At 41.9% G+C, this 26,237-nt stretch overlaps 1 protein-coding gene and 1 long non-coding RNA gene across 2 annotated transcripts; both read left to right on the top strand.

Moving 5' to 3' along the window:
* The first annotated feature begins 896 nt into the window (after positions 1-896).
* On the top strand, positions 897-9,859 carry LOC145429559 (uncharacterized). The gene is made up of 2 exons (XR_013909807.1): positions 897-1,245; positions 9,604-9,859. It is a non-coding gene; the product is annotated as an uncharacterized LOC145429559 (long non-coding RNA).
* A 1,092-nt stretch (positions 9,860-10,951) lies between these two features.
* On the top strand, positions 10,952-16,068 carry LOC145429338 (trypsin-4-like). Its single transcript, XM_080302603.1, has 6 exons — positions 10,952-11,031; positions 11,340-11,532; positions 11,694-11,858; positions 15,260-15,321; positions 15,631-15,770; positions 15,864-16,068. The coding sequence occupies exons 1-6, from the start codon at positions 10,986-10,988 to the stop codon at positions 16,005-16,007; spliced, it is 750 nt and encodes a 249-aa protein (XP_080158729.1). The 5' UTR covers positions 10,952-10,985; the 3' UTR covers positions 16,008-16,068.
* The last annotated feature ends 10,169 nt before the right edge of the window (positions 16,069-26,237 follow it).

Here is a 26,237-nt window from a genome sequence, read left to right on the forward strand (position 1 = left end):
TAGAGATCACAGTAGTTTGAAGTAGTTTAAAAAGGGTTGGAAACAGACCCGACTGAATAGATATAAATGCAAGAGGAGTAAAGTAAAATAAACAAAAAGCTAAATTACAACTTAATTTTGATGCATTCAAACTAATAATAAAAAAGATAACAACCTATAAACTGGTATTAATAATGAAAGCAGATAATTCACACAAACAGAACTATAACTGTGATAACTGGAGTGTGCAGCGTTTCCATGAGCAGTTTTCCTGCATCTTGACTTGTGTGTAGAGTGTTCATAACATCAGCATCATGTTTTTGTTTATTTGTTTTGTTGGGTTGAAAAATAGTTAAACTGGTGATCATATTTACGGATCACCATGGCACATATCATCAGCCATGTGATTTATTTTTGCAGATGACGAAGTGAGTGTGAATGTGTCTGACGTCACAGTGTTTTTGTGTGCTGTGTAAAAGTAATTGCCTTTGATTGTCTGAGTGGTGATTCTGCAGGTCACCAGCTATTGTAAAGAAGAAAAAAAAAAAGAGTGAAAAAGAGACAAAATTTACATTGTAGATGAAAAATAATTATAGGAAAAAAGGTTTTGTGTTGATCAGCCAAGAACAACTACAATCTTATTTTCTGCTTTTAAGAAAGGACTGTTCACAAAAGCAGAGAGAGAGAGATGTGTGTTGATTAAGCAGTGATGATAATAATGAAAATGTCTTAGTTTGTCACTTTCAGGTGAAAAACAGACCTGAATCAATTTTCCACATGCAGCAGTCGGAAGAAAGTTATAGTTTAACATCATTGGAAACATGCAGGCCAAGTTTCTGGCTAACTTATTTACAGCACCGTGTGTCTCTCAACCTCACAAGCAAGTGCTCACTCCTCCCTGAAGAATGCAGCTCCAAAGAGCAATAAAATGGTAGATAAAGAGACAGCAGCAAGTCCTGAACAAAGAGTCCCAGCAAAGCAGCAGCAATGTGGACAAACAGCATCAGAGAAGAAGAGCAAACCCATCATCCTGACTGATTGGATGAATGGCACTGTGTTTACAACAAGCTGAAACTTCACTGTGCATGTGAAGAAAACGTTTGAGGAGAACTGAACAGTTGGAGTTTGACATTTGCCACCTGTGGAGTAAAATGGCAAGAAGAGACAGTGGAACACAGGACAAAGCTGAAGGAGAACTGCCGGCTGTTGGACTGTTGAAGTGGGAGAGGACAAAAGAGTGAGAGGACAACAGAGTGAGAAGACTAGGTGAGAACACAGAGGAATGCTGTTATTTAATGTGGGAAATCAAAATTTGGGTTAGCAAACCTGGGGAAAAGAAAACTGACTGCTTAAGTTGGAAAATTGAGAAGGAGTCTGGATATATGCAAATATAAAAAACATATACATCATATACAAAATCACACAGACAAGAAGAACATGCATTAACCCTACTAACACTTCCAAACACAAGAGAGCTCATGAAGATTAGACAACATTTTAAGCATGTCAGTCTGTTTATCATCTTGTCCAAGTCACCTCGTGTGATGCAAAAACCAGTGGACTTATAGCACATTAGTTAAGAAATTATTAAATAACAGTAGAGAAATGTGTAGGAAAGGCAGTTTTAAGAACATGCTCTGCTGGAGATGCAGCTCCACAGACATGCATTAAACCTGCCTAATAACACAAACACATGCAATGAAAATTAGCTTGTTATCTTTCATCAGTGTTAAAATAGTGTCAATTTAGTAGACACTTGTTATCAAATACTGAATTTATCCTAAAGAAAAGAAATTGACGCTCTAGGTTGCAGGACAACAATTTAACTGTTGTGGGAAAAAAGGATCCTGGTTTGATAAATCAGTGATCAGACAATAAATTTAGTGTTAAAATGGTAAATTGGGAGAAGCTTCCTGCTTGATTGATGCAGCAAGTAATTTACTGTATGAGGGAAATTGTCTTTTGTGATACTATTTTGAACATGCTTTCCTGTTGTCCTGTCAACTTAGTGGGTTAATAGCTGATATGCAAATTAGTTGATCGGTTTTAGATTAATGAAAGGTGATTGAATTCTAGCACGAGTGAATGAGATGTGTTGGAGTTGTTGTGTGTTGAGTGGAGACTCTAAAACACTGAGTTTCCTGTTTTGATGTGCGAGTGAATCCTGTATTTAGATACACAACTCTGAATACGTCAGAACAAACGTCTTTTGTGAAGTGCATGACAGCATGTCACATGTTTTATGATGAAGGAAAAAAGGAAAAATTGAATAAAATAGATCTGTGGTTTAGATGAGTGAAGAGCACAGACCTGGTGATTAAACTCATAGCTAATAAGACATTAGGGTTATGTTGTGTTTTGTGCAGCTGATGATTGATTTGGAGTGAATCTAGCTGATGATTTTTATTTTTATTTTTTTCTGTTGTGAAGTCGAGCCTGCCGATTAGTATGATGGTATGATGAACCATGCTAATGGTATGATTTACCTGAGATGAGGAGTTTGTGTCATGACTTAACAAGGCCTTTTTATTTTGATACTTTTACAGTGCATTGAAAGTTTGGTTTGATAATCTCTGTTATTTTTCATTTTTATCTTTTGAACAAGCACTGATTTTGTTTGTCTATTTTTTTCTTTAAGCAGATCTGCACGTCGGGAATTAAAAGTGCTACACGTTGTCGAGAAAATTGTGTCAAGTGAGTTTTCTCCACATTAAAATGGGCTTTGGAGAAGGCTGCTTATTATAAGTGTCCCAGCCTAAAAAAAGGATTCAGCGATGTAATCCTAGCTAAAGTTCTTCTTTCTCTTTTGAAATGACGTCATTTTGCTGGGAGTGGAAACTAAATGCGACGATAGGTTCCACTATCAGCAAAGAAAGAAAAAATGAATGTATGAATGTATGAGTAAAGGAGAAATAAAACTGACTGGTAAAAACTGACAGGACTTGACCACGACTCAAGGTTAACCTCCACCTAGACAGGACAAAAGGGTGGATGAATTTATGTGGGGTTTTTTTTTTGTTACAGGAGCAGAAAGATGACAGCAACATTCGAGGTTGCATAATGGTTTAACCTTTGAAATGCCATTTTCTGTGTCTGTGCATCTACCAGGGGTGTTATTCACTACCTTGTGTTGCTTATAGAGGTAACGGTGACAAAGTATGCATATGCCTGCGCAGCGCTAACATTTGCATTTTCTCTTCTGCAGCATTGCAGTTTTTCATGTGTTTGATCATGTGATTTATAAGAGGATTAGTTAATGTTTTTTTACTACAGGATTTCTGGGTTTATATGTGAATGACATTCTTTCTACAGCTAGGGATGGCTAACTTTATGGTGTTTTTATGGCACCTCTGGAATGTGGATGGCTGACGCCTGCCCACCAGGATAATCAATGTGTGTTGCCAATGTTTGTTTTTGGAGACTGCATGTAAAAGATTCAGCTGAAGCGGACAAGTGACATGAGACAAACAAATAAGAGATGCAGTGTTATGGAATAGTTAATATGGGCTCATTTGCTGGCCACTCTTGAGCCCATAAATAATATATGAGTGGAGTGACTTTGCTTACGAGAAGTCACTGATTACATTACTGTTGACTGAGTACATGGGATGATCCATGTCTGAGGCAAATTATGGTATTAATTGTAGTTTACTGATTTGAGAAAACCTGCACATGACACTTGTCTTGCTAGTGCTGAATGCTTATTACTTTTATGATATAATTGTTTATAGGTGTGAAGTTTGATTTCACTTCCAGATTTTGCTTTCCAGGCCATGATGGTGTGTATGCAGGCTCCTGGCAGAGCCAGGTGTTATGCAAAACACACTAACATTTTATTGCAGGATTATAGGTCCAGGGTGGTGCTGCTCCAGAGGAGGAGATGCCCTGATGTTACCTGGGATATGATCTAGCTAATCTTTTTCTTTAAGACAGGAATCTGATTTTGATGAGTTGACTCATGGGAGTGTCCATGTGTCAAGAGAAGGGATCCAGGATTAATATGAAACAATAAATTAACATAAAATTTCAGAATTAACATAAAATTTTGTTTTATATAATTTTTGTGGCGATTTGTGTGATTAACCGTTTATTTACAGGTATTAAACCTATGCAAGTGATGCATCCATGTTCAGATGAGGCTTTGATGGCCTATAAGTGAAGTTCACTGAACTAAAGAATGTGGTTTGATGATTGTTGACATGCTCTAGAAGTTTTTCCTCCTAGCAAGGAAATACAGGTGCAGCAGTAATCTCCTGAGAAATCTTCAGAGGCCCAGTGAGAAGCGAGAACCATTCCAGGCATAACTGACAGCCCAGGCAGTGGTTGAGGTCAAAGGTCGAGCTGGTTGGGGCCCATCATGAGATCAGACTTTGGAGCCACAGCAAGGACCATGAAACTGCGTTGGAATGAGAGCTGTGCCAAAAGGGCTTTCCAGAGGCCAACAGAGGAGATTGTGGACAGAAGATGGGCACCTGAAGGATGAGGGGAGCGTGCCAAGCTCCATCGACAGCGCAGAAGGAATCTAAGGATGATATCATGATTCTGTGAGAGCACAGGAACCAGAAGCTATGGTGGTGATGACAGCAGTTTCCTATGAACATCACCTAATGCTGTGTCACTATACTGTGCATACGCTGGCACATTGAAGACTGCTGGGATCATAACGCCAGTAAGATAACTGGACCCAGCACCCTTTCTACAAAGAGGTTTTTCTGCAGAGGATGGACAGTAGAAGAGTCATAAGTATTCCTACCGCAGGATGAAGGCCTGAAGTGAGGTGATGGGGGTTGATAGAGGCCAATTCAATTGCTTCTGACCATTTCAACTGCCTGCAAAATACCGGAAATAACCACTCCATGTATTACCAGCAAGAGAAAGGTAACAGACCCCTTGGAGACACCACAAATTGTGTCCAAACTGCAAGCCACGGAGAGGGCGCACCTGTGAACATGAGTGGGCCCTCTAACGGCACGTACTGGGTGCAAGGAATGGCCTGGTTATGTGGACAACGGGCATATTTCATACTGCCCCCAGACTGGACAGGAACATGTGCTCCTATATTCCTGTCAGACCACACCTTCAGGATGACTGCAGTGAACACCACTTCTACAGTACGCCGGAAAAGAAGATTAGCGATTCCTGAACTTCAACCACATGACCCGATATGGGGAGGCGATGTGCCCGAGGAATTCAAGTTATGGACTACTGGACAGAAAGTACTCCATTCATTGTTCCCCTGGGTGGGAGCTGGAAAAAACATGCTGAGAATTGAAACTCTGGATTACCGGTTTGGACTTTTCCTGAACGCTTCATGTAAGATCAACGAACAGCAGAACCAGGAAATTGATGCATTACGGATTACAGCGATGCAACATCAAGTAGCTCTGGACATGATATTAGCAGAAAAAGGGGGGTTTTGCGTCCTTCTTAATACCACATGCTGCACTTACATACCAGACGACGTGCATTCATCAAACATGACTGACGCCCTGAATGTTTTGAGACAGATCCAGCAGGCTCAAAATCAGGACTATGTAAGTGATACAAGTGACTGGTTCTCTTGGCTATACACTGGCTCCTGGTTACAGGTGTTAAAAAGACTACTCATCGGAGTTGGGATATTTTTATTTTTATTTTGTGTTTTTGTAACGTGTATATTGCCATGCCTAAGACTCATGATTAACCGCATAATATTTTCTACTGTTGCTGCATATGCAGCTGTGACAAATGATGATGATAACTTTGGCCTGTTGGAACATGAAGACTTTGTGTGATTAATGACGATGTGACAGAAAATGTACGACAAGATGTTACAAACTGATATCTCACTTTAAAAGTTTTTTCTGACAACAGGCGGGAATGTCAATGGAAAATTGTATTTAGTAGTCAGTATAATCTTTTAGTGATATAAGTTTGCTTATGGTAGGATGCTGTTTGTAGTTATTTGGTAGTGACAGGATGTGTGATTTTTAGCAGGCTTGGTTCACCCCCACATCCTGGGAGCGTGGGAGAGGTCGTACCTTGTTTTATTGTTTTAACGTAGCTATGTCTGTTTTAGTCTAAGTGCTTTAACTGCTGGACTTCCTCACCGTGCCATCTAGGGTGGGGGAGACTACCCTCTTTATGACCAAGGATGTACCCTTTGTTCTTTCATGTATATGACCCTTTGATCACATCACACACACACACACACACACACACACACACACACACACACACACACACACACACACACACACACACACACACACACACCACTGAAGTATAAATAAAGACCAGGGCAAAGCTCAGGGCGAGTCTCAGTCTGGAGGCTGCCCTTGCTAGCAATAACTCTGTGTGTTTCTCTTCTCTGAGTCTTTACTGAAGAAGTGTTTTAGAATATTTTCCCTAACACAGGAGGCTGAACGGGGCCCTCGGACCCTCCAGCGGAGACAGGAGGCTGAACGGGCCCCTCGGACCCTCCAGCGGAGACAGGAGGCTGAACGGGCCCCTCGGACCCTCCAGCGGAGACAGGAGGCTGAACGGGCCCCTCGGACCCTCCAGCGGAGACAGGAGGCTGAACGGGCCCCTCGGACCCTCTAGCGGAGACAGGAGGCTGAACGGGCCCCTCGGACCCTCCAGCGGAGACAGGAGGCTGAACGGGCTCCTCGGGCCCCCCAGCTGACGAGGTAGATGGCGGCGTGGGAGCCGCGGAGTCCTGGATGAGCTCGTCCGAGCTCCCAGCAGGAGCCGATGCAGAGCCAGAGAGATTTGGGACCCCTGGCTGAATGTTAAGCTGACCAGCGGACCGTACTGCCATCGGGGACTGGGCCACTGGAGACGCGGGGAGCTGAGCTACTGGGGCCTGCGCTACAGGCGGCACTGGAGCTACTGGGGCCTGCGCTACAGGCGGCACTGGAGCTACTGGGGCCTGCGCTACAGGCGGCACTGGAGCTACTGGGGTCTGCGCTACAGGCGGCACTGGAGCTACTGGGGCCTGCGCTACAGGCGGCACTGGAGCTACTGGGGCCTGCGCTACAGGCGGCACTGGAGCTACTGGGGCCTGAACTGAAACAGGTGGCTCTGGAAACTGAGCTGAAAGTGGCTGCGGGGTAGGTGACACTGGTGTACTGGGGTGAAGGCAGCGAGGATGCAGTCTCTCTCCTAAGGGAGGATCAAATGATTTAGCGATAAATCTTGACGGGAAAAGATGCCGATGCTGAGAATACCAGGCAGCGGGGGCTTCCAGGAGGGTAGCTGACTGAACTGAGGGTGGCTGCGAGGGAGCTAACTGAACTGAGGGTGGCTGCGAGGGAGCTAACTGAACTGAGGGTGGCTGCGAGGGAGCTAACTGAACTGAGGGTGGCTGCGAGGCGGGACGTAGCGGTGCGCGATGGCGGCGAGAATGCCGCTTTTTCCTTGAAGTGGTGGTGGGCGAATCGTGGATCTCTGTGGCGACCGGCTCCTCGTCTTCCGACCACATCCGCGCCAGATAATAAGCGGGAGAAAAGTAGTCCGACCGAGGCGGCGAGGGCGGGCGGCCGGTCCGAGGCGGGACGGCTAGCGGGAGCTCCTCCTCAGAGATAAGCCAGGGCTTCCAGCGTAGCTTGTCCTCCCGATACGCCCGCAACACCTGCTGCCGCTCCTCCTCACCGAAGTCCACAGCCTCGGGCATCTCCGTGCAGTCAGGCGGTGGCGAAGATGCGGAAGCCGATGAAGCGGGAGCCAACGGTGTGTCGGTGGTGAGCCTCACCGTTCCGACTCTGACTGCCACTGGCTCATGAGGCAGTGGGGTAACATCGCAACAGCATGGCTCTGGCGAAGGCACACGCACACCGGGCCGCTGCGGCTGCGGATGGAGTTGGAGAGTGGTGACGAGAAAGTCAACGATCAGTGGGTGTAGTGCCTCCCATAACCAGGGAAATACAGACGCGCATACTCCCACTTGCCGGGCTAACTCCTCCCGTTCCTCCACTCCGGAACACTGCAGCCATTTAGTACATAGTGACTCCACCGTCTGGATGATCTTCCTCTCGTGTGTCGCTGGGTCCGGCATGGTCGCGTCGTACTGTCACGGCCTGCGGAGGCAGACCGTGCGGAAATGTGTGTGGAGGACCCAGGAGCGAACACAAGCGAGGATGCAGGAGTGGAGTTAAACAAAAGCGAGCCTTTATTCTGGCTGATGAAAGGAACAAAACAGAGTGAGGGCAGCATAAGAGTAATAGTTCAAACAGAAACCTAAACTGGACATAAACTAAGGAAAAGCTATGGCTGGAGATACGGAACACAGGGGGTGGTAACACAGACGACGCGACACAGACTACATGAAACACAGAGACTAAATACACAAGAGGGATGATCAGGGGAAGTGGCCACACATGGGAACACAGCTGACACAGATAAACATAACATGACATGGCAGGAGTAAACAACACTGACGGGAGACTGTCAAAGTAAAACAGGAAGTACACAGAGGTGCAAACAGGAGGAGAGAGAGAGAGCGCGGGCATAGTGGGCTGGGGAAACATGGAATGAAACAAGGAGGGACGAGGGCTCACAGATACACAGAGGGGCACACAGGGGGTAAAAGCCATGAAGGGAAAACACTCAGGGAACAACACAACAGGGCAACTCAGGAAACATGGCCTAAATAGGGAACAAAATACAAACATACAAGAAAACTAAGAATACTGGGCCAACATGGCCCAGGACCATGATACATACATGGCACAGTCTGACAAAAATACTATTAGCAACTATTTCATTCTTCCTCCAAAGTGTGCAGCACTCATACTGTGCAAAACAAAATGCCAAAATGGAACAGAACAAAATAAAAACGTTGAAAAACAACAACTCTATGAATAAAGTCTTCTGTGTTAACAGACAGTGAAAGAATCAGAGAGAAAGAAGTGTCATGAGAAACAAAACAGATGGTTTTATCAGGTGGGGTTGGGAAAACTGCATAATTCTCTCTTCACTTCCTCATCTCACCTGTTTTGTCTCTCTGTCCTCAACTATATGTACACTATTACACTGTGGTAATATTTAATCAAGTTTAGGGAGGAAGGTGACAGACTCGCTCTGCTTGCCTCTGTTTGATTAGCTGACAGCAAAAGAGGCTATTTGCTAAATGCAGAAAGTTTGGAAGTAAAGCAAACAAAGCAGCAGCAGAGCCAACAGAGCCAACCTAGAACCTAGTGGTTCTAGTTTCACTTGTAAAGAAACATTGTGCACACACACACACAAGGACCATGTTAACGTTTCACACTCTCAGGAACCAAAGCTGTAGGACATAACTCTAGTCTGATATGTTATATACTGCAGGTGAAACTGCACAACACAACAGCTGTGTCAGGCTCTTTCTTGTTCACCTTCAGTTGACTCAGCTCATATTTCACTGCTGTGGTTTAAACTCCTGTTTGCTTTGAAAAGACAATGACAAGAAAACACAATTATGGATTGGATTATTGTAATTATGATGTTCAAAAAACACATTTTAAAGAAAATACATGATTGTATTTTATACAATAATACATAAACGTTGTGCCTGCACAGAGTGGATAGTCAAACAAATTGAATCATCATACATACATTATTGTATATTTATTACTTCATATTTTTATTCTTATCGCTTTTTTATTATAGCACTAGGAATTAACAATAAGGGAAGGATTCTGGATCAGCGCCATGATGCAAACTTGTGGCCACAGTTTGAGTATGTGAGCGAGAGGAGCAGCGGAGGAGAGGAATTGGACTTTTCTGTGAGAGAGTGGAGCATGTTGGACCCTTTCCCTGTTTCCTTCGGACCCTGGAGCCCCGGACCGCCTTTTCACTGGCACTCTGTACATGTATTCACCTGGTGTTTTCTCACTAAATAAACGCACTGTCTTCTTTCACAAGGAATTCCTGTTGTGCGCCTGAGTCCGTCTAAAGAACGTGTCAGAAAGTGTTACAGACTTGAGAAAAACTGCTGCATATGTTTTTAGTCCGGGTAAGAAAAAAATAAAACTAAAAATTTAATCTTCTGTTGCACCATCTGAGCCCATAGCAGAACCTTTGAAACATCATCATATGTGACAACAGTCAAGACAAAGGCCACTTTAATTTACTTAGCAAAATATCACAAATTTGACCCAAAAGGCTTTGTCACCTGGACACATCACAAACTGATCTGAAACAGCACAGAGTGAATATCAGAAAAATATGATGAAAAATCAAAGAAACAAACTGATTATTATTAAAATTGTGCTGTTATTAAAAAGCTAAGAATATGATCCGGGAGGATGTCAAACAACTTTTTATCCAAAAATTGATTTATATTTGATTATGAGTATTATTATTTATCCATGCGAACATGAATGACTAAGCTGCGCTGAAAGAATAAGAAATACCAACAAAAACTTAGAAAGTTGCAGCTGACCACTGAAAGAGGCACAGAGAAAAGTTTTAAGGCTGTTACCACAACTGATATGTGTTGCTTCTTGAAAATGTTGCTTCTCATAAGCAAGTATTGAACTGAACAGGAAATTCTAAGGCCCCGAGTTTTGTGCTCAGTGAGCCAGACGTAGTTGTTCAGCAGTATCACTTATTAAAATACAGGAAAGTGTGATACAAAATACAAACAAAAAAGAAAATAAAAACATTGTTAAATGAAGTCAGTCAATATCTTGCTAATTGAAGAACAGATGTTTTATAGTTTTTCCTTTATGCTACTCTTAGAAAAAGATATACACACACCCTAAAAAGTTGTGTGTGTATAAATTAACTTCAACTTTGAAATTATTCTGTTAAAAAACAACTTATTTTAACAAATGCAGTATCATTTCCTGGAGTATATGGATGACAAAGACTACAAATAATGAGGACACTTTTTTGTTAAGATGAAGAGATGTTCAACATTTGCATGAAAACTGTCCCAACGAACCAATGGGGTTTGTTGATAACATTAGGCTGTTTGATTGGTGGATCCATCACTAACTAAAAAATGAGGCTTAAAAGGTCCCAGCACAGCATTCACTGCAAGCTGAATGACAGCAATGGCTCATCTGAAGCTTCTTCTTCTTCTGTGTGTTGGTGAGTGAAATATTGCACTTATTTCTCAGGTTGCGACAAATTCTGTGTTACTAAAGGATTATTTAGGTTTTCACTAAACCACCAGATACTGTTTTTGTTCTTCTTTGTCTCTGCTTTGATATCAGTTATTATACATTTGTCAGAATGTTACAGTATCAGGAACACTGTCTCTACAGTATGATTGTACTTTTTCTTCTTTTCATCAACTCTTTGCAGACACATTTCTGCAACTATATTAACTAGAAAGAATATGTTGTTCTTCAGATGGAAGAAACAACCAGTTGTGAGTAAATTATTTTCTTTTTCAGGCATCACAGTCAGCACAGGAGTAGATTTGCACAAAAGGATCTATGGAGGCCAAAAGTGTCCAGACACTGAGCGTCAGTATCACGTGAAACTAAAGGCAACCAATGCAACACATGAAAGTCTCTGTGGTGGCTCACTGATCCATGAACGGTGGATTCTGACTGCAGCCCACTGCTGGAAAAATGAACCTGGATGGTGAGAAAACAACAGTTTCACTTATAAATGTTTTTAATAGAATTTAAAAGTTAGGACAGTATTTCAAATGCTCATGTTCTGTAATTGGAGTCGCTTACACTCATTTCCCCTTGTGCAGGGATATGTATGCAACTTTAGGAGTTCATCCATCATGGATAAAGTTATTATTTCAACGATCTTCAGATAAAAAAAAAAAAGGTGGAAATCACACGTGGATCATTTTTTGTGGGCATAAATACGATTGATGACATCATGCTACTGGAAATTCCTTCACAACCAGGCAGGAAAACCGTTGCCTTACCAGACTGTGCAAATCCTCCCAAAATGTAAGTTGTGCGCTTACCTAATAAGTCTGAATCCTTTCTGACTTTTCCACTTTTTTATTTTTATTTATTTGTATTATGATATTTCTTTATTCACAATGTTGAATATAAATGAAACTTGTATGGTTTGGATACTTACTAAAACAATATATGAAAGTGGCCACTTTCATGAGTAAACCATATCAGCCTTATATGATTCACTATATGAAATAGGCCAAATCTGCCAGTCTTTTATAAGTTTTCACTATTTCTTTTCCATATGGGACAGCTCAATCAACACAATATCACAGTAAAAACTTACATTACACTAAAGAAGGAGTTTAAACATAAACAACAGCAATGACAAACTCCCTCAGCAAGCATAATGTTTTTGTGGGATTGCACCACTATTCAATAACAAGTACAATCCTTCCAACTTTTCTTTATGTCAGGGCTCTGTGGCAGGCCTGAGGTGCCTCAGGCAGGGATGAGGACGCAAAATACAGGACTCATAGAGAATGAGTGGCAAATTAAAGAACCTCAGCTTTATTGCTGGCATGAAACAAAACATAAACCAAACTGAGAATGGTATGACAAGAACACATAGGCAATTCTGAGGATACAACACGACAGCGAGCAAAGGAAAACACAGGGCTTATATACACAGAGGCGTAATCAGGGAATGGGAAACAGGAGGGAGACGCAGCTGGGAGAAATTAGGGGTAACGAGTAGGGATGGGTATTGATAAGATTTTCACGATTCCGATTCCATTTTCGATTCTGTTTAACGATTCGATTCTTTATCGATTCTCTTATCGATTCTTTTTAAAAAAGGAGAACACTAAAGTCAATTAGCTTAGAACTTTGTTTTATATCTTCTCTTTGAACAAGATAGAAATTTAGGAGTAACATGGCCTTACAAACCTAACAGTGAGATCTTAAGAGATCCAGCCTACGGCTCTTCAGTGGTGTGTCACAGGGTCCCCAGGAAAAAAAATTGTAAATGTAAAATAATAAAACAAATATTCTTCTGTAGCAATAACAAAGTATAACATAAATTATTCTGTAGCAATTACACAAGAATATCCAGTAATGTCTCTGCCTACAATTAAACACATTCACTTACCGAAAATCGGGGGCATCTACTGTGGCAAATGGGTGCAAGCCTTTTACCACAAACTTAGTCACTGCTCGGTGACATTCGTCTATCCTGGCCTGAAAGGAGACGCTACCGGTAGACTTCAGCGAGAACTGCCAGCATCTGAGCCAGACTCTGTCTGTCTCTCTCATCATGGTCACCTAAATGCACAGTAATGGCAGGTTTTGTAATAAGGCCGATCGCGCTAACATAATATGTGCTGTTAGTTGATTATTTACCTGCCGCATTAACGGGAGAGGACGTGCAAATGTTACCGCTGCTGCTGGGTTGAGATTCACGAGTCCGGAGCGGAATTAAAGAAGCGACATTCATTTAACGTTATCGTGTGTTTTGTGAGCAAATGCTTTTGCATATTCGTAGTGTTTCCTCCCTTAAATGAAATGTCTACTTTGCAAGTTGCCCCGTTGTCATCCGTTCTCGTAAAGTATAACCAAACTTTTGAGCGTTTGAGCCGCCATGTTTCCTGCCAGGTAAATGACGCTCCGCAACGTGGTGACGTCATTCAGGGCGACTGGAATCGATAAGGGAATCGTTTGCAAAAATGGCAAACAATTCCAAGGAATTGAAACAGTGGGAACCGGTTCTCAACAAGAACCGGTTTTCGATACCCACCCCTAGTAACGAGACAGGGGGAAGCAAAACTGAATACACTGACATAAGACATGGACCTCCAAAGTAAAACAGGTAACAATCCACAAAGGCGCAGATTTGACACTGAACTAAACCTACACAAAGTACGAGGGCACAAGACATAAAACCTAAGAACAAAACCCTAAACCAGAATAAACTGAAACATGGAATTAAAACAAGACAATCAGAAGACATAAAAACCATAATACATAAAAATATAACAAACTGAAAATGCTGGGTCAAAATGACCCAGAACCGTGACACGTTATACTGTACACATTAACATCATTAACAACATTAAAAATAGTATTTCTATGTCTTTTAGACAGTGAATTTCATTCAGCAAGTGGAATATGAAACATGAATGAATATAAAATAGGACCATTTAAGAAAAATAATATAATATAGTAATAATAAACATACTAATACCAGTTTAAAATAAATGATTATCATTTTCATTCATTCCCTCTAAAGAATAACTCTGTACTGTGTAGTCTGTTTGTAACAGGCAGCAGGTTTTTGTCCTTCCCAGGTTTGTATGTCTGGAGTTTAACCTCTGGCTCTGTTTCCCTTCTTATTTTGGTAGTCTCAGTGTGTGTTGTGTTCAGTTTTGCTCCCCCTGTTGTTTGCCTGATTGAGTTCACGTGTGTTACCTCATGTGTCCCATCTGCCTGATTACTTTGTGTGCATTTAAGTCCTTTGTTTTGTACTTTTGTTTGTCTGGATCTCTTTCTGGCTGTGTCCTGTTTGTCTGTTGCAATAGCCGAGCTAGCATTGCCAAGTACTCTATATTTAAAGCTGCTTTTGAGTTTAGTCCTGGATATTGGATCTGCCTGTCACACAGTGCATTATGAGAGTAACGGGTAAATAAGTCATTACTGAAAGAAATGTGATTCCTTTTAAGGCTGCTTGACTAAAGTGAAAATCATACAACATATTGAACTTCTAATCTGTCTTCATAGAGGTGTCCTTTAACAAATGTGAATTTAAAAAACAGTGAATAAGCTTTGAGATTGTATATAAGATCATCTTGTAGGGAAGTCATGGAATCCATTACCCACAACTAATAAGCAGGGTAATAAGAAAATATAATTTGATATAATATTATAAATGAAACCATGAAAGCCACTTACAGTGTTTGTTGCTCTAACTGATAACACGAGGCTCAGTGAAGCAAAAAATGTATCCAACCATGGAACGGTTTTCAGAACGGGATTTAGAAAGGTTCAAACAAGTTAATGCAGCAGGAGAAGATGGTTATCATGCAGATCAGGGCAGTAGTCCATCAACAGGATGACATCATACTTGTGAAGTTTCAAACCCATGACTGACATTATACCTGCATCTCCACCTGACTGACATCAACGATAATATCACTGAGCCTGGATCAAGAGTTAAGATTCCTTGTTTTGATTTTAGGAGTTACATCCATGACACGCAGTGAATGACAATGAAACACGTGTGGCAGACAGTGATGTGTGATATCTGAACCCTCAGTTACTCAGAGTTAGTAGCTGTAGCTGGACTGGAAATCCCCAGCATGCAGTGTACATCATTATGATTTATTATTTTATTCTGTGTTCACAAGACACGGGTGGATGTGGAATTAATTTGTGACAATTTTTTCTGTTTCTAGAAATGACGTCGTTCAGGTGGCAGGCTTTGGGAATTACCAGGTAGATAAGAACAACAATGAAAGTAAGAATAATTTTCTTGATTAGGTCAGTTTATTTTAAAATCTGATTTTGCTTTGTGTGTTATTATAGTTATATTTAATTTTGTATGAAAAAAAAGTTGTTGTTTTTTTGTCTCTTTTTTTTTTTACAGTGTATATATTATATGCCAGGTTCCCACCTTTTTAGATGCAGTTTTTTTTTAAGAAAACATTTTGCTTGAAAAATATTTGAATTGTTTGTAGAAATAAAGGAAAATATCATTTTCCTTAAGATTTTAGCTTTTGAAAGGTTATGAATGACTTTTGTTCTTTTCTTTTTTTTTTTTCTCTAGTCACTGGCCAACCACCTCATCTAAAGTGTGCAGACATGCATGTTGTTGACTGTGGACCTACCAGAAACTCTCAATGTGATGCACATGTGCCGTATAACAACAGGCTGTGTCTGAAAGAACCTAATGTAGATACACGTGAGGTAAGTTGACTGCTAACATTACTGTATATCATCTGTGTATGTTTTAGATCTTTTGGAAGAAACTTAAACACAAATTATATTTTTCTCTCTCAGGGTGATTCTGGTGGTGGAGTGATTTACAACAACATGATTTATGGGGTAATCAGTAGCGGTTATAAACGTGCCTGTACTGGACCAGCTGTTACTGTGAATGTCTGTCCTTACATGAACTGGATAAACCAGAAAATTAATCCATGAAGTAATGGAAAATAACTGAAGGAAAATAACATTCAGAATAAACAATCATCTCTACATGAAACTTGTGTGCTGTGTGTTGTGTCCAAAAAACTCACTGAAAAGCCTTCAGCTAATCCAAAATGCTGCAGCAAGAGTCCTGACAGGGACTAGAAAGAGAGAGCATATTTCTCCTGTTTTGGCTTCCCTTCATTGGCTTCCTGTTAAATCCAGAATTGAATTCAAAATCCTGCTCCTCACATACAAGGTCTTAAATAATCAGGCCCCATCTTATCTCAATGACCTTGTAGTACCATATCACCCTATTAGAGCACTTCGCTCTCGCTCTGCAGGCCTACTTGTTGTTCCTAGAGTATTTAAAAGTAGAATGGGAGGGAGAGCCTTCAGTTTTCAGCCCCCTCTTCTGTGGAACCAGCTTCCAGTTTGGATTCGGGAGACAGACACTATCTCTACTTTTAAGATTAGGCTTAAAACTTTCCTTTTTGCTAAAGCATATAGTTAGGGCTGGACCAGGTGACCCTGAATCCTCCCTTAGTTATGCTGCAATAGACATAGGCTGCCGGGGGATTCCCATGATGCATTGAGTTTTTCCTTTTTTTTGAGTTTTTCCTTTTCCAACTTTTGCATTGGTGATGGAGCTGCACCAAGAAATTCTTGGCCCATTGGCCGCATCACTGAAACCATGGCCGATGCACACGGAGTAGTTCGCCGTGTTAGAGTTAAGACACGAACAAATGAGCTGGAGAGGCCAATCAACAAAATATGTCTCCTGGTGGAGGCCATCTAGAGGAAACAATGAATGTTTGCCTCCAACTGAGCCAAGTTCTGGAACCTCTGGCTCTACATTTACACTGACACTCACTTTGCTCTACACTCCATTATACAACATACACCTTTTTTGAATACACACAAAGCAAACACATGAACAACAGAGACTTGAAATCATAGAACATTGACCTTTCCTTTTGTTTGGTTTTTAAGAAGACTTATACGGATGGACTACTGAAGAAAATTATTGGTATTGCATTTTGTGATGGCCACTTAGACAGATATAATTCATGTTACACAGGAATTAGGGGCCAGAATGTTGTGGCCATTTTTGTTGAATGTTTATAAAATGCAATTTGTATTCATTTTTTGTTTTTTCTTTAAAGGTGTAAGAATATACTGACCTGGTTTTGTTATGTAAATTTGTAATTAATTTTATTGGAGAAGCTTTTGGAAAGTGATTGGTTTATTAGCTTATGGACCCTCCCATTAATCAAGAGATTAAGAGCACCCTGGATGGGTGTGGTAAAGAGGTTTTTTGTTTGCCAAATGTCAGATAGGAAGACGGGAGGGTTAGAAAATGATTTTTTGACCACTTTTGAAGTTGTTAAAGCAAATTAAGTTAACTTTCGTTTAATTTTAAGTTTTAAGAAGTTATTTTGCTGATTTCTGTTTATAATGTTCCACGAAATAAATGGCATATGATTTTTAAACAATGGAGTCAGAAGTGCGTTCTAAAACAAACCTCCCATTGCCACCCACGGCCTTTTCTTGGACTTTTTTGGTGTTTGGAACGTAAAAGGCCGCGACACTCACATTTGCTGCAAACACTCGTTTTACCATGTTTTGATACAGGATTCAGTTGAAATCAGGCAAGAACTGGACTTGTTTTTTATAATGTGCTCTTGTGAAATGATTGTGTATCGCATATGTTTGATTTGACTTTCTGCGAGACAACAGTCGTCCGCTGACCAAAAAAGTTTTCCAAATACCTCCACGTGATCAAGCCTGGATTTAGAAAAGAATAGCAAAAAAATCTGCACGTCCTGCTTCACATGCAATTTGTGTTTGTGTGTTCAGAGGCGGCGGCGAGAGGGGAAACCTCGGCTCATCCAGCTGGAGAGCCTGACCAGGAGGAGTCGAACATTAACTCTGCTCTTCCAGGGCACCCTGCAGACTCAGCTGCTGGCAACAGCGAAGTAGTGCGGCCGCCGCTGGGATGACGTCCATCACAGGTCGACTGCAGGTATGCGAGTCAGACCTTCTGAGGAGGGTTTCACTTTTCTCTCTTCTTTATAATTGACCCTTTTTCTTTTAAAGAACCATTTTGAAAAAAAAGGTTCTTTAAAATGTTTTTTAAAGAGCCATTTGAAGGACCCATTTCTTGATGGTTCTATGGGGCACCTTTAATGGTTCTTCAATGAACCACTGAAAGAAATAGTTTTAAAGAACCATTGTTTGAAAGGTTCTTTGTGGCACCAAAAAAGGTTCTTCTATGGCATCAGTCTAAAGAACCACTTTTGGTTCCAGTTGGCACCTTTATTTTTCTGAGTGTAGTAATGAAGAAGGCCCAGAGCCAGTCTTCCCCGGCCCAAGTTGAGATGCCGTCATCTAAAAGATGTCACCTGGCAGACTGCCCTGGCACAACATCACCTGCCGGCAAAGACAGTGTGGACATTCTGGAGTCAATCGATTAGCGATTGTCCAGTTTTGATGCGAGGCTGTCCCTGGTGGAGATCTTACACCGGGAATTTAAATATCTGAAAGAATCCCTGGAGTTCAGCCAGCAGCAGGTGGAAACACTTGCTGTGGAAAACACCACCAGGCAAAGACCCTGTATTTCCTTCCAGTTTAAAAAACATAGAAAATAAAAAAATAAATAAAAGAGACCGTTATCAATCGACAAGCCTGTAGCATGAGAGATAATCTTGTGTTTTCTGGTATTCCAGAGTCTGCCAGAGAGGACCCGGAAACCACCGTGAGAAGCTTCATTAAAACCCACCTGAAGCTGCCGGAGGACACGGTGAAAAACATAGGGTTTGAAAGGGTGCATCGCATTGGGGCTCCGAAGACAGGAAGTGGGAGACCACGGCCTATTGTGGCCAAATTCGGCCACTTCAAGCAGAAGGAGAAGGTGAAGTGTCGCGGCAGAGAGCTGAAAGGAACGGATTTCAGCGTGAATGACCAGTTCCCCAGAGAGATCCTGGAACGACGCAAGGTCCTGTTCCCAATCCGCCGTAGCTCTACGTGGAGGGACAGCTCTACCGCGACCCCGGCATCACTCCATGGCTGTATTGACCGCACACCAGATAAGAATCCGATACACTATTCTCTTCGCTCACACTCTCATGTATTAACTTTTGCTTAACTATGTAATATCAGTTTGCTACTTCAGTATAACATCACCGTCACTCTCCGTCAATGCCTTAATTTGAATGTTTCCAAGAAAAAAGGTTAAAAATATTTAACCAACTTAAAAACCTACAGGCAGACATTGTTTTATTACAAGAGACTCACTGGCCTGTCACAGGTTTGAATGAACTTAAAACACCTGAGTTTCCTAATGTGTTTTCAGCCTGTTATAATTCTAGACAAAAAGGAGTAGCCATTTTAATACAGAAAAATATTAATTTCACAACATTTGATACAGTTATAGATCCCGAGGGCAGATTCCTAATCCTTAAACTATCTATATTTAATCAAAAGCTATGTATTGTAAGTGTATATGGTTCAAATGTTGATGACCCCTCATTCTTCCACAGATTTTTTAGTGCACTCTCTCAACACCTAGATTGCACACTTGTTCTTGGGGCCGACCTTAACCTGGGGTTAAATGAAGAAATCGATAGGCTCAATACAGCAGGAACTCAGTGCAATTGGCAATCCACAAATATAATCAAACAGTATATAAGCAACCTTGGTCTTGCGATGCATGGCGCTCCCTTCACCCCAACAGTATTGAATATACTTTCTTTTCACATGTCCATCACTCCTACTCTTGCCTGGATTATCTCCGAGTCAGCAGCTCACTGCTGAGTGACATTTCAGACACTGAGATTCACCCTATACAGGGCTTGCAAAATTCCCTTCTACTGCAACGAGGCGGTCTGCTTGAGAGAAGGGTTACATCTCCTGGGTCTAGGTACGGTTTGCCCCTCTGGGGGCAGGGTACCGGGACCTGGGATATAGAGTATGTTTGGGGAGTGTGAATGTGTGTACATTTTCTATTTGTGTCTGTCTCCACGTCAGGTGAACGCCGAGTATTTGTTTGTGTATATGGGGGTGGAAAGGCACGTTTGTGTCTGCGTGCGCCTGTTCATCTGTGTCTATATGTCAGGTTGGGTCTTAGACTCCACCCCTCCGGGAACATCTCAGGCTCTCCGGGGTATAGAGACTTATCTCCCCTCACCACACTCCATGCCGGTGACTGATGCCCTCAGACATTGGTGTGTTGGTGGCTCTTGGTGTCTGGGGCTGGGTGCTCATATATGTACCGCCTCACTCTTGGTGGCTGATTGGCGGGGCCTGGCGCCTGTGGCTCGGCTGGGCCCCTTCCGGGGGGTGGGATGCTCTCAGGCCTCTGGCCTCTGGGCCTGAGGCTCGGTCCTCTCTGGCACAGCCGGCTGCCGGCAGAGCCTGCGGGCACGTTCTGTTGAAAGCCGTACATGTCCAACTAACGCATGAAGTGTTAAGTACATTCATGGCAGAAGTAATGGCAATAATGAATGCAAGACCACTTGTACCAGTCTCAACAGATCCAGACAAACCAAACCTTCTCACTCCAGCAATGCTCCTTACACAAAAGGTCAATGCATTATCTGCACCAACAGGAAGCTTTGGACCGCCAGACCTCTACTCAAAGCAATGGAAGCAAGTACAGTGTTTGGCAGACTCTTTTTGGAAACAGTGGAAAAGTGAATATCTTTCAACACTACAGCCAAGGAGAAAATGGACTGATGATAAAACAAACATAAAAGTTGGTGATGTTGTGCTATTGAAAGATGCTCTCGCACACAGAAATGACTGGTCCATGGGAAAAGTTGTAAGAACATTTGAGAGCAAGGACAATAAGGTTCGAAAAGCAGAAGTAAAGACTGTGAAAGATGGAAATGAAAAAGTGTTTTTGAGACCCATCGCTGATATGGTTTTGCTTTTATCAAGTGATAAATAAGTGTTTGAAATAGCCCTAAACTGTTCAAAATGTTTATTAGAGAAGTTTCTTCTAGTGGCACAATTATATTGTACCAGGCGGGGAGTGTTCTGCCTTTTGTAACTTAAATCGGATATTATAGTTGTAAGCTGCCCTAGAGCTCCCTCTAGTGGCTACTTTGGGTTCGGTTACTTTGGGAAAGGAAAAAATGAGAACGTGAAGAAGAAATAAAAGATGGCGGAAAGTGATACCGTAATGTTATCGTTCTAAGCTGATACGGACCTTAAAATGTTGTTGCCTTGGACAAGATATGTCTGTAAGTATGAGTGTCGATAAAATAATTATTATCTTTTGTTTTGTGTAAAAATGGTACGATAATTTGTACATTTGAAAGTTTTATCTTGTTAGCTTGCAGTAAGAGGGTAACAAGCTAGTTTACAATGTTAGTTAGCTAATACAGTATTTTGTACTTTCAGTTTTACGATGGTCAAAGAGAAGGCAATGGTCAGAGGCCATTCTTCAATAAATCAGCGCAAAAAGGAAAATAAGTCTGGTTATTGGAGCATCGTTATCTCGCTGTCTAGCTGGTGAATCTAAGAGACTCAGGGCGAGGACAGCACAATGATATTAATATGAAATCTTAAAACTGACATGAAAGATGTATTTGAATGAATCATCTCTGTGAAAGATAAAGGAACAGACGCCCTGCTGCTATGTGCACAACACGGACAGGAGGAACAAATTATTTTGTATTTTTATTTTTTTGTATTTGGCTTAATCCTGAAGTATAAATGGTATGGGAATAAAATATCTTAATATTGACCGAACTGCTTTGTTGTTGTTTCAGTTAGTCTCAGTCAGCCTGCACCCTTATAAACTTGGCTGTTTGTTGCTTTGAAACCCTCTATGCATGATAAGGTCAGTGGCTTTATTGCTTCCTTTGGCCAACTTCTTGTCCCAGCAGGGTATCTGACGAACAGCAGGGTGTAGATGTTGCCCTGGATCTTGTCCTCCCCATTTGGCTGACTCCTCAGAAGTCACCTTACTCTCTGCAGGTGTTTGGTGGTTGCAGCTTGCCAAGCGGCCTCTTCATGGTTGCCATTTGCCTGTGTGATTCCAAGGTACTAGTACTATAGCTGTCCTCAATGTTTGAAATGGTTACTTTCTGGTAATGCAATCAGACTACAATTCTCCGGTAGGAATGACAGTCCAGTGTCATTGCTGGTTGCTGCATTCAACAACAGAAGCTTGGCATGTTGTAACATCTATAAGGATGATTTGTTTGTCAGTCCAGGCATGATTTAGGTGATCCAAATGCAATTACCTGAACAAAGTCTTTAATGTTGTCCTAACTTCTTTTAAGTACAGTAGCAGTGGGTGTGGGTTGGAGTTGCAATGACCTTCAACCTGCAGGTGACCACACCATTTATGACGGAGAACTCATCTCCATGTGTCATGCAAGGAAACAATCATATTCTTTAAAGCACAGTTATATTTGCTCTACTTAAAAAAAAAAAAGAAAGAAAAAAAGATGTCTGCTCTCGCAGAACAGAAAAGATTGACAGGGAAAGTTTATTTCTGCTGCTTGTATCCGTGATCTCGTTCTTTCAATCTTTAAATCAAGCTTATGACCATAGGTGAAGATAAGGACGTAGCTCAGACAGTAAATTGAGATCTTTGCTTTTACACTCAGCTCTGTCTTCACTTCAAACTGGGAGTTTAAGATCTTCTGAACCAGGGCCTCTGTCAGATGTCTCCAGCTCAGCTCCTCTCCTCACCTGAGTGTCCAGACCATACAGCCGCAGATCCTCAAGCTGTTTATTGAGGTCAGTATCTCTCAACCCAAGACACTAACTCGGGCTCCCTCCCCAGTGTCCCGAGAGGTGACATTTCATGTCCCACTCATCAGCCACTGATAGCTCTGACCACCGTCCGACAAACAATAATGTCATGAAAGCATATTTTAATAAAGGGCTTTGCAAATATAGCTATTAACTTTTCGACAGTCCCGGCAGGCACACGACCTGGCCACCCGTGTATCCGGCAGGGAAAGTACCTCCAGGACACTCAGGCCCACCCGAGCCCAGGCTTCTCGTTGAGAAGAGGGTGTCAATTGCATTCAGGGAACAGATGATGATCAAATCCATTATTGATGAGATAGCAGAGTAAAGTTACAGCAAATGGAAAGTGCTCTGTACAAAACCTGGAGCTGTACTCAACTACAATACTTTAGACTTTTTTTTCAAAAGGCATCAACAGCACAGACACAGTGGATATCATTCACAGAACAATGTTTTCAACCAGGATGTAAACGTTTTTATTTCTGCTGTTAGGTTGTTATAATTGGACATTTTCACATGTTTTAAATGAGACAAAATGTTCACACTTCAGATGTTTTGTTAAATCCAATTGTTTATTTGATTGGTTGATTTAGTTTTTCATGGGTAAGATGTTATAATACCCTGGTTCACTCAGTGATTACTCCGTCTCCTAAAAATCTTCTTTAATTCAGTTCAATTCAATCCAACAGTACTTACATACAAATGAATTGAATTGAACTGAACTAAAGAAAAAACCCAACAATCCCCTATGAGCAAGCACTTGGCGACAGTGGGGAGGAAAAACTACCTTTCAAAAGGTAGAAACCTCCGGCAGAACCAGGCTCAGGGAGGGGCGGCCATCTGCAGCGACCGGTTGGGGGGTGGAGCCGATGACAAAGTTATACACAACTAAATATTAAAGCAAATAAGCTTTTAAATGGGTATTTTGGCACTGGAAGTGACTGATAATATTTAGTTGTATATTACTGTGATTTTATAGGAGACAGAGTGGAAGTCACTTAAGTGAATAGTCTCCAAAACCAGTTGCGCTTCTTTTTCTTTTTTGGTTTTTCTTTTGGCACTTGGTCATCTCGGGCCTCTGGCCTTTCTGGTTTGGTAGCGCTGGCCTCCTCTTTTTCTAGCTGATTGTCCTGGAGTGTCTCGTTTCGGGCTGGAGAATTTTCAGGATTGGCAACGTTGGACTGGTCTTCTTGCTGTTTTATTGTCTCTTCCAGAGACAGCAAAAACTCCTGAAGTGTGATCTTTTCTTCCTCTGTTTGCCCGAGTTGGTTGCGGATTGTTGTGTTCTCCAGCTTTTGCTCCACGATTTCCTGGTGGGAAGCTTTGGTTTTCTCCAGCTCTTCTTTTAAGTTTTGCGCCTTCAAATCATTTTTTTCACAAAGAGCCTCACTGGTGCTGAGTTTGTCTTTCAGCTCAGCGAGCTCACAGTTGGCTCTTTGTTCCTGATCTTTGCGCTTTGCAACTTCCTCTTCAAGATTCTTTTGAGTTTTGAGGAGCTGCTCACGGAGTTGTTCGATCTCTTCTTGCTGTTTTTTGCACTGGACCTCCAACTCAGCTTCCCGAACAGTTTTTACGTCTGTAGAGTCTGTGTGTGAAGCTTCTGCAGTTTGTGTTGAAGCGTCCACACTCAGCTCTGCAGCTGTGACAGCTGTGTTGCTGTCTTCAACAGGAGCCTCACTCACCTCAGGGGTGAAGTTCTCCTCGGGTGTCTTTCTACGAGCCTCTTCCAGCTGTTTTTGGAGCTCAAGGATGGTTTTTTGAGCGTTTTGTCTGTGGCACTGTAGCTGCAGACGAACCCAATCATTCTGAGTTTTAGCTGCAGCAGCTTTGTGGTTTGCAGCTGTCATTTTATACAGATTGGTTTTGCACGTGTGCTGAGCCTCCTGCAGGTGGAATCTCAGCGCACCCAGTTCATCAGTCTCATTGTATGGACGACTGCCATCATTTGGTGTTAAGTGAGGCTGTAGCTGAGGTGGCCCATCGTTGTTGTTATGGTCAGGATGGGGCTGATGTGGCACAGGCCCTCGTTTTGGCAAAAACTGTGGATTTGGCCAGTGTTGCCCAGGCCCATTATTGGGTTTAAAATGGGCATTGGGCTGATGTGGCACAGGCCCTCGATTGGGTCCAGGGTTTCTGGCTCTGGGGTTTGGGTTTGCATTTTCCTGCATCTTCTTCTTGTTTGCACCCTTTGGTTTGGCAGCATCAGATGGAGTCCCCTCATTTGGTGCCTTGTTTTTCCCTCTTGGGTTTGGGTTTTGCTGCTTAGGGCGAACAGCGGCCGATGAGGTCCCTTCCTGGGGATCAAGGTTTTGCTGCATATGTTGCATTTTTCTTGTCTTTTGTCTTACAATGTCGAATGATATTTGTTCTATTCGATCGGGGTTTGGGTTTGTTGCATACACTTAACGTGTCAAATCCTTGTCTAAAGGTTGGCTCGTGGTGTGTTCCTATACAGTTGCACAGTTCTGAGACATACTGAGAGCACGCTGGTGTCCTATTTATAGACCTGGAGTGTGATGTCAGGGAGTGCAAATGGAGTGTGATGTCATCCACTTAGAATGCAAAATGTGATGTCATCAGCTTAGCAGAGTCTTGTTTTTCTTTGAAATAGAATTCTACCAAACTTAAATAAAAGTCTTTAACTTTGTACAAGATGGTAAATTCCCAATCGAAAGGCCAAATCTACCCGAGAACTTCAGGAGAAGATTACACAAATAGCTGAGAAGCTTCAATAAATGCTTCAGGATCAACATGTTTTCTACATACACCTTTAGGATGTTGCATCTTCAAAAAATAAAAATGAAATGACTGAGCCTCACACAGGAATATTGCTGCTACTTGTTTACTGAACCTTCTCTTAGCCACATGTTCATAACATCAGTGTCCGTTCACTGCCTCCTGCAGGACGCTCTCTTCTTCCACTTTCTTACAGAACTGATACTGCCTCTCCTGGCATTACCAGTGTAACAACACACTATGTCCTTTATCACACTCATTCTATCTGTCTGTTTCTTCAGATGAATAACATGAGCTTGTATCTATGTATCTGTATCTATGAATAATAAATGTTTTCCATACCAATATATTTATATAACAAATATTTTTTTACGATACCACAAAAAATATTTTCCATTCACCCAAACAAATTTGAAAAGAGCCTTTTTCATATTAATTTCTGTCCCTTACTCTCTGCAGGTGTTTGGTGGTTGCAGCTTGCCAAGCGGCCTCTTCATGGTTGCCATTTGCCTGTGTGATTCCAAGGTACTAGTACTATAGCTGTCCTCAATGTTTGAAATGGTTACTTTCTGGTAATGCAATCAGACTACAATTCTCCGGTAGGAATGACAGTCCAGTGTCATTGCTGGTTGCTGCATTCAACAACAGAAGCTTGGCATGTTGTAACATCTATAAGGATGATTTGTTTGTCAGTCCAGGCATGATTTAGGTGATCCAAATGCAATTACCTGAACAAAG

This window comes from Astatotilapia calliptera, chromosome 6 (genome assembly GCF_964374335.1).
Source record: "Astatotilapia calliptera chromosome 6, fAstCal68.1, whole genome shotgun sequence".
Lineage (NCBI taxonomy): Eukaryota > Metazoa > Chordata > Actinopteri > Cichliformes > Cichlidae > Astatotilapia > Astatotilapia calliptera.

Coding starts and splice junctions, on each gene's coding strand:
- LOC145429338 (XM_080302603.1), top strand. CDS start 10,986: ATGACAGCAATGGCTCATCTGAAGCTTCTTCTTCTTCTGTGTGTTG. Junction 11,859..15,259: donor TGTGCAAATCCTCCCAAAAT/GTAAGTTGTGCG, acceptor TTCTGTTTCTAG/AAATGACGTCGTTCAGGTGG. Junction 15,771..15,863: donor CTAATGTAGATACACGTGAG/GTAAGTTGACTG, acceptor TTTCTCTCTCAG/GGTGATTCTGGTGGTGGAGT.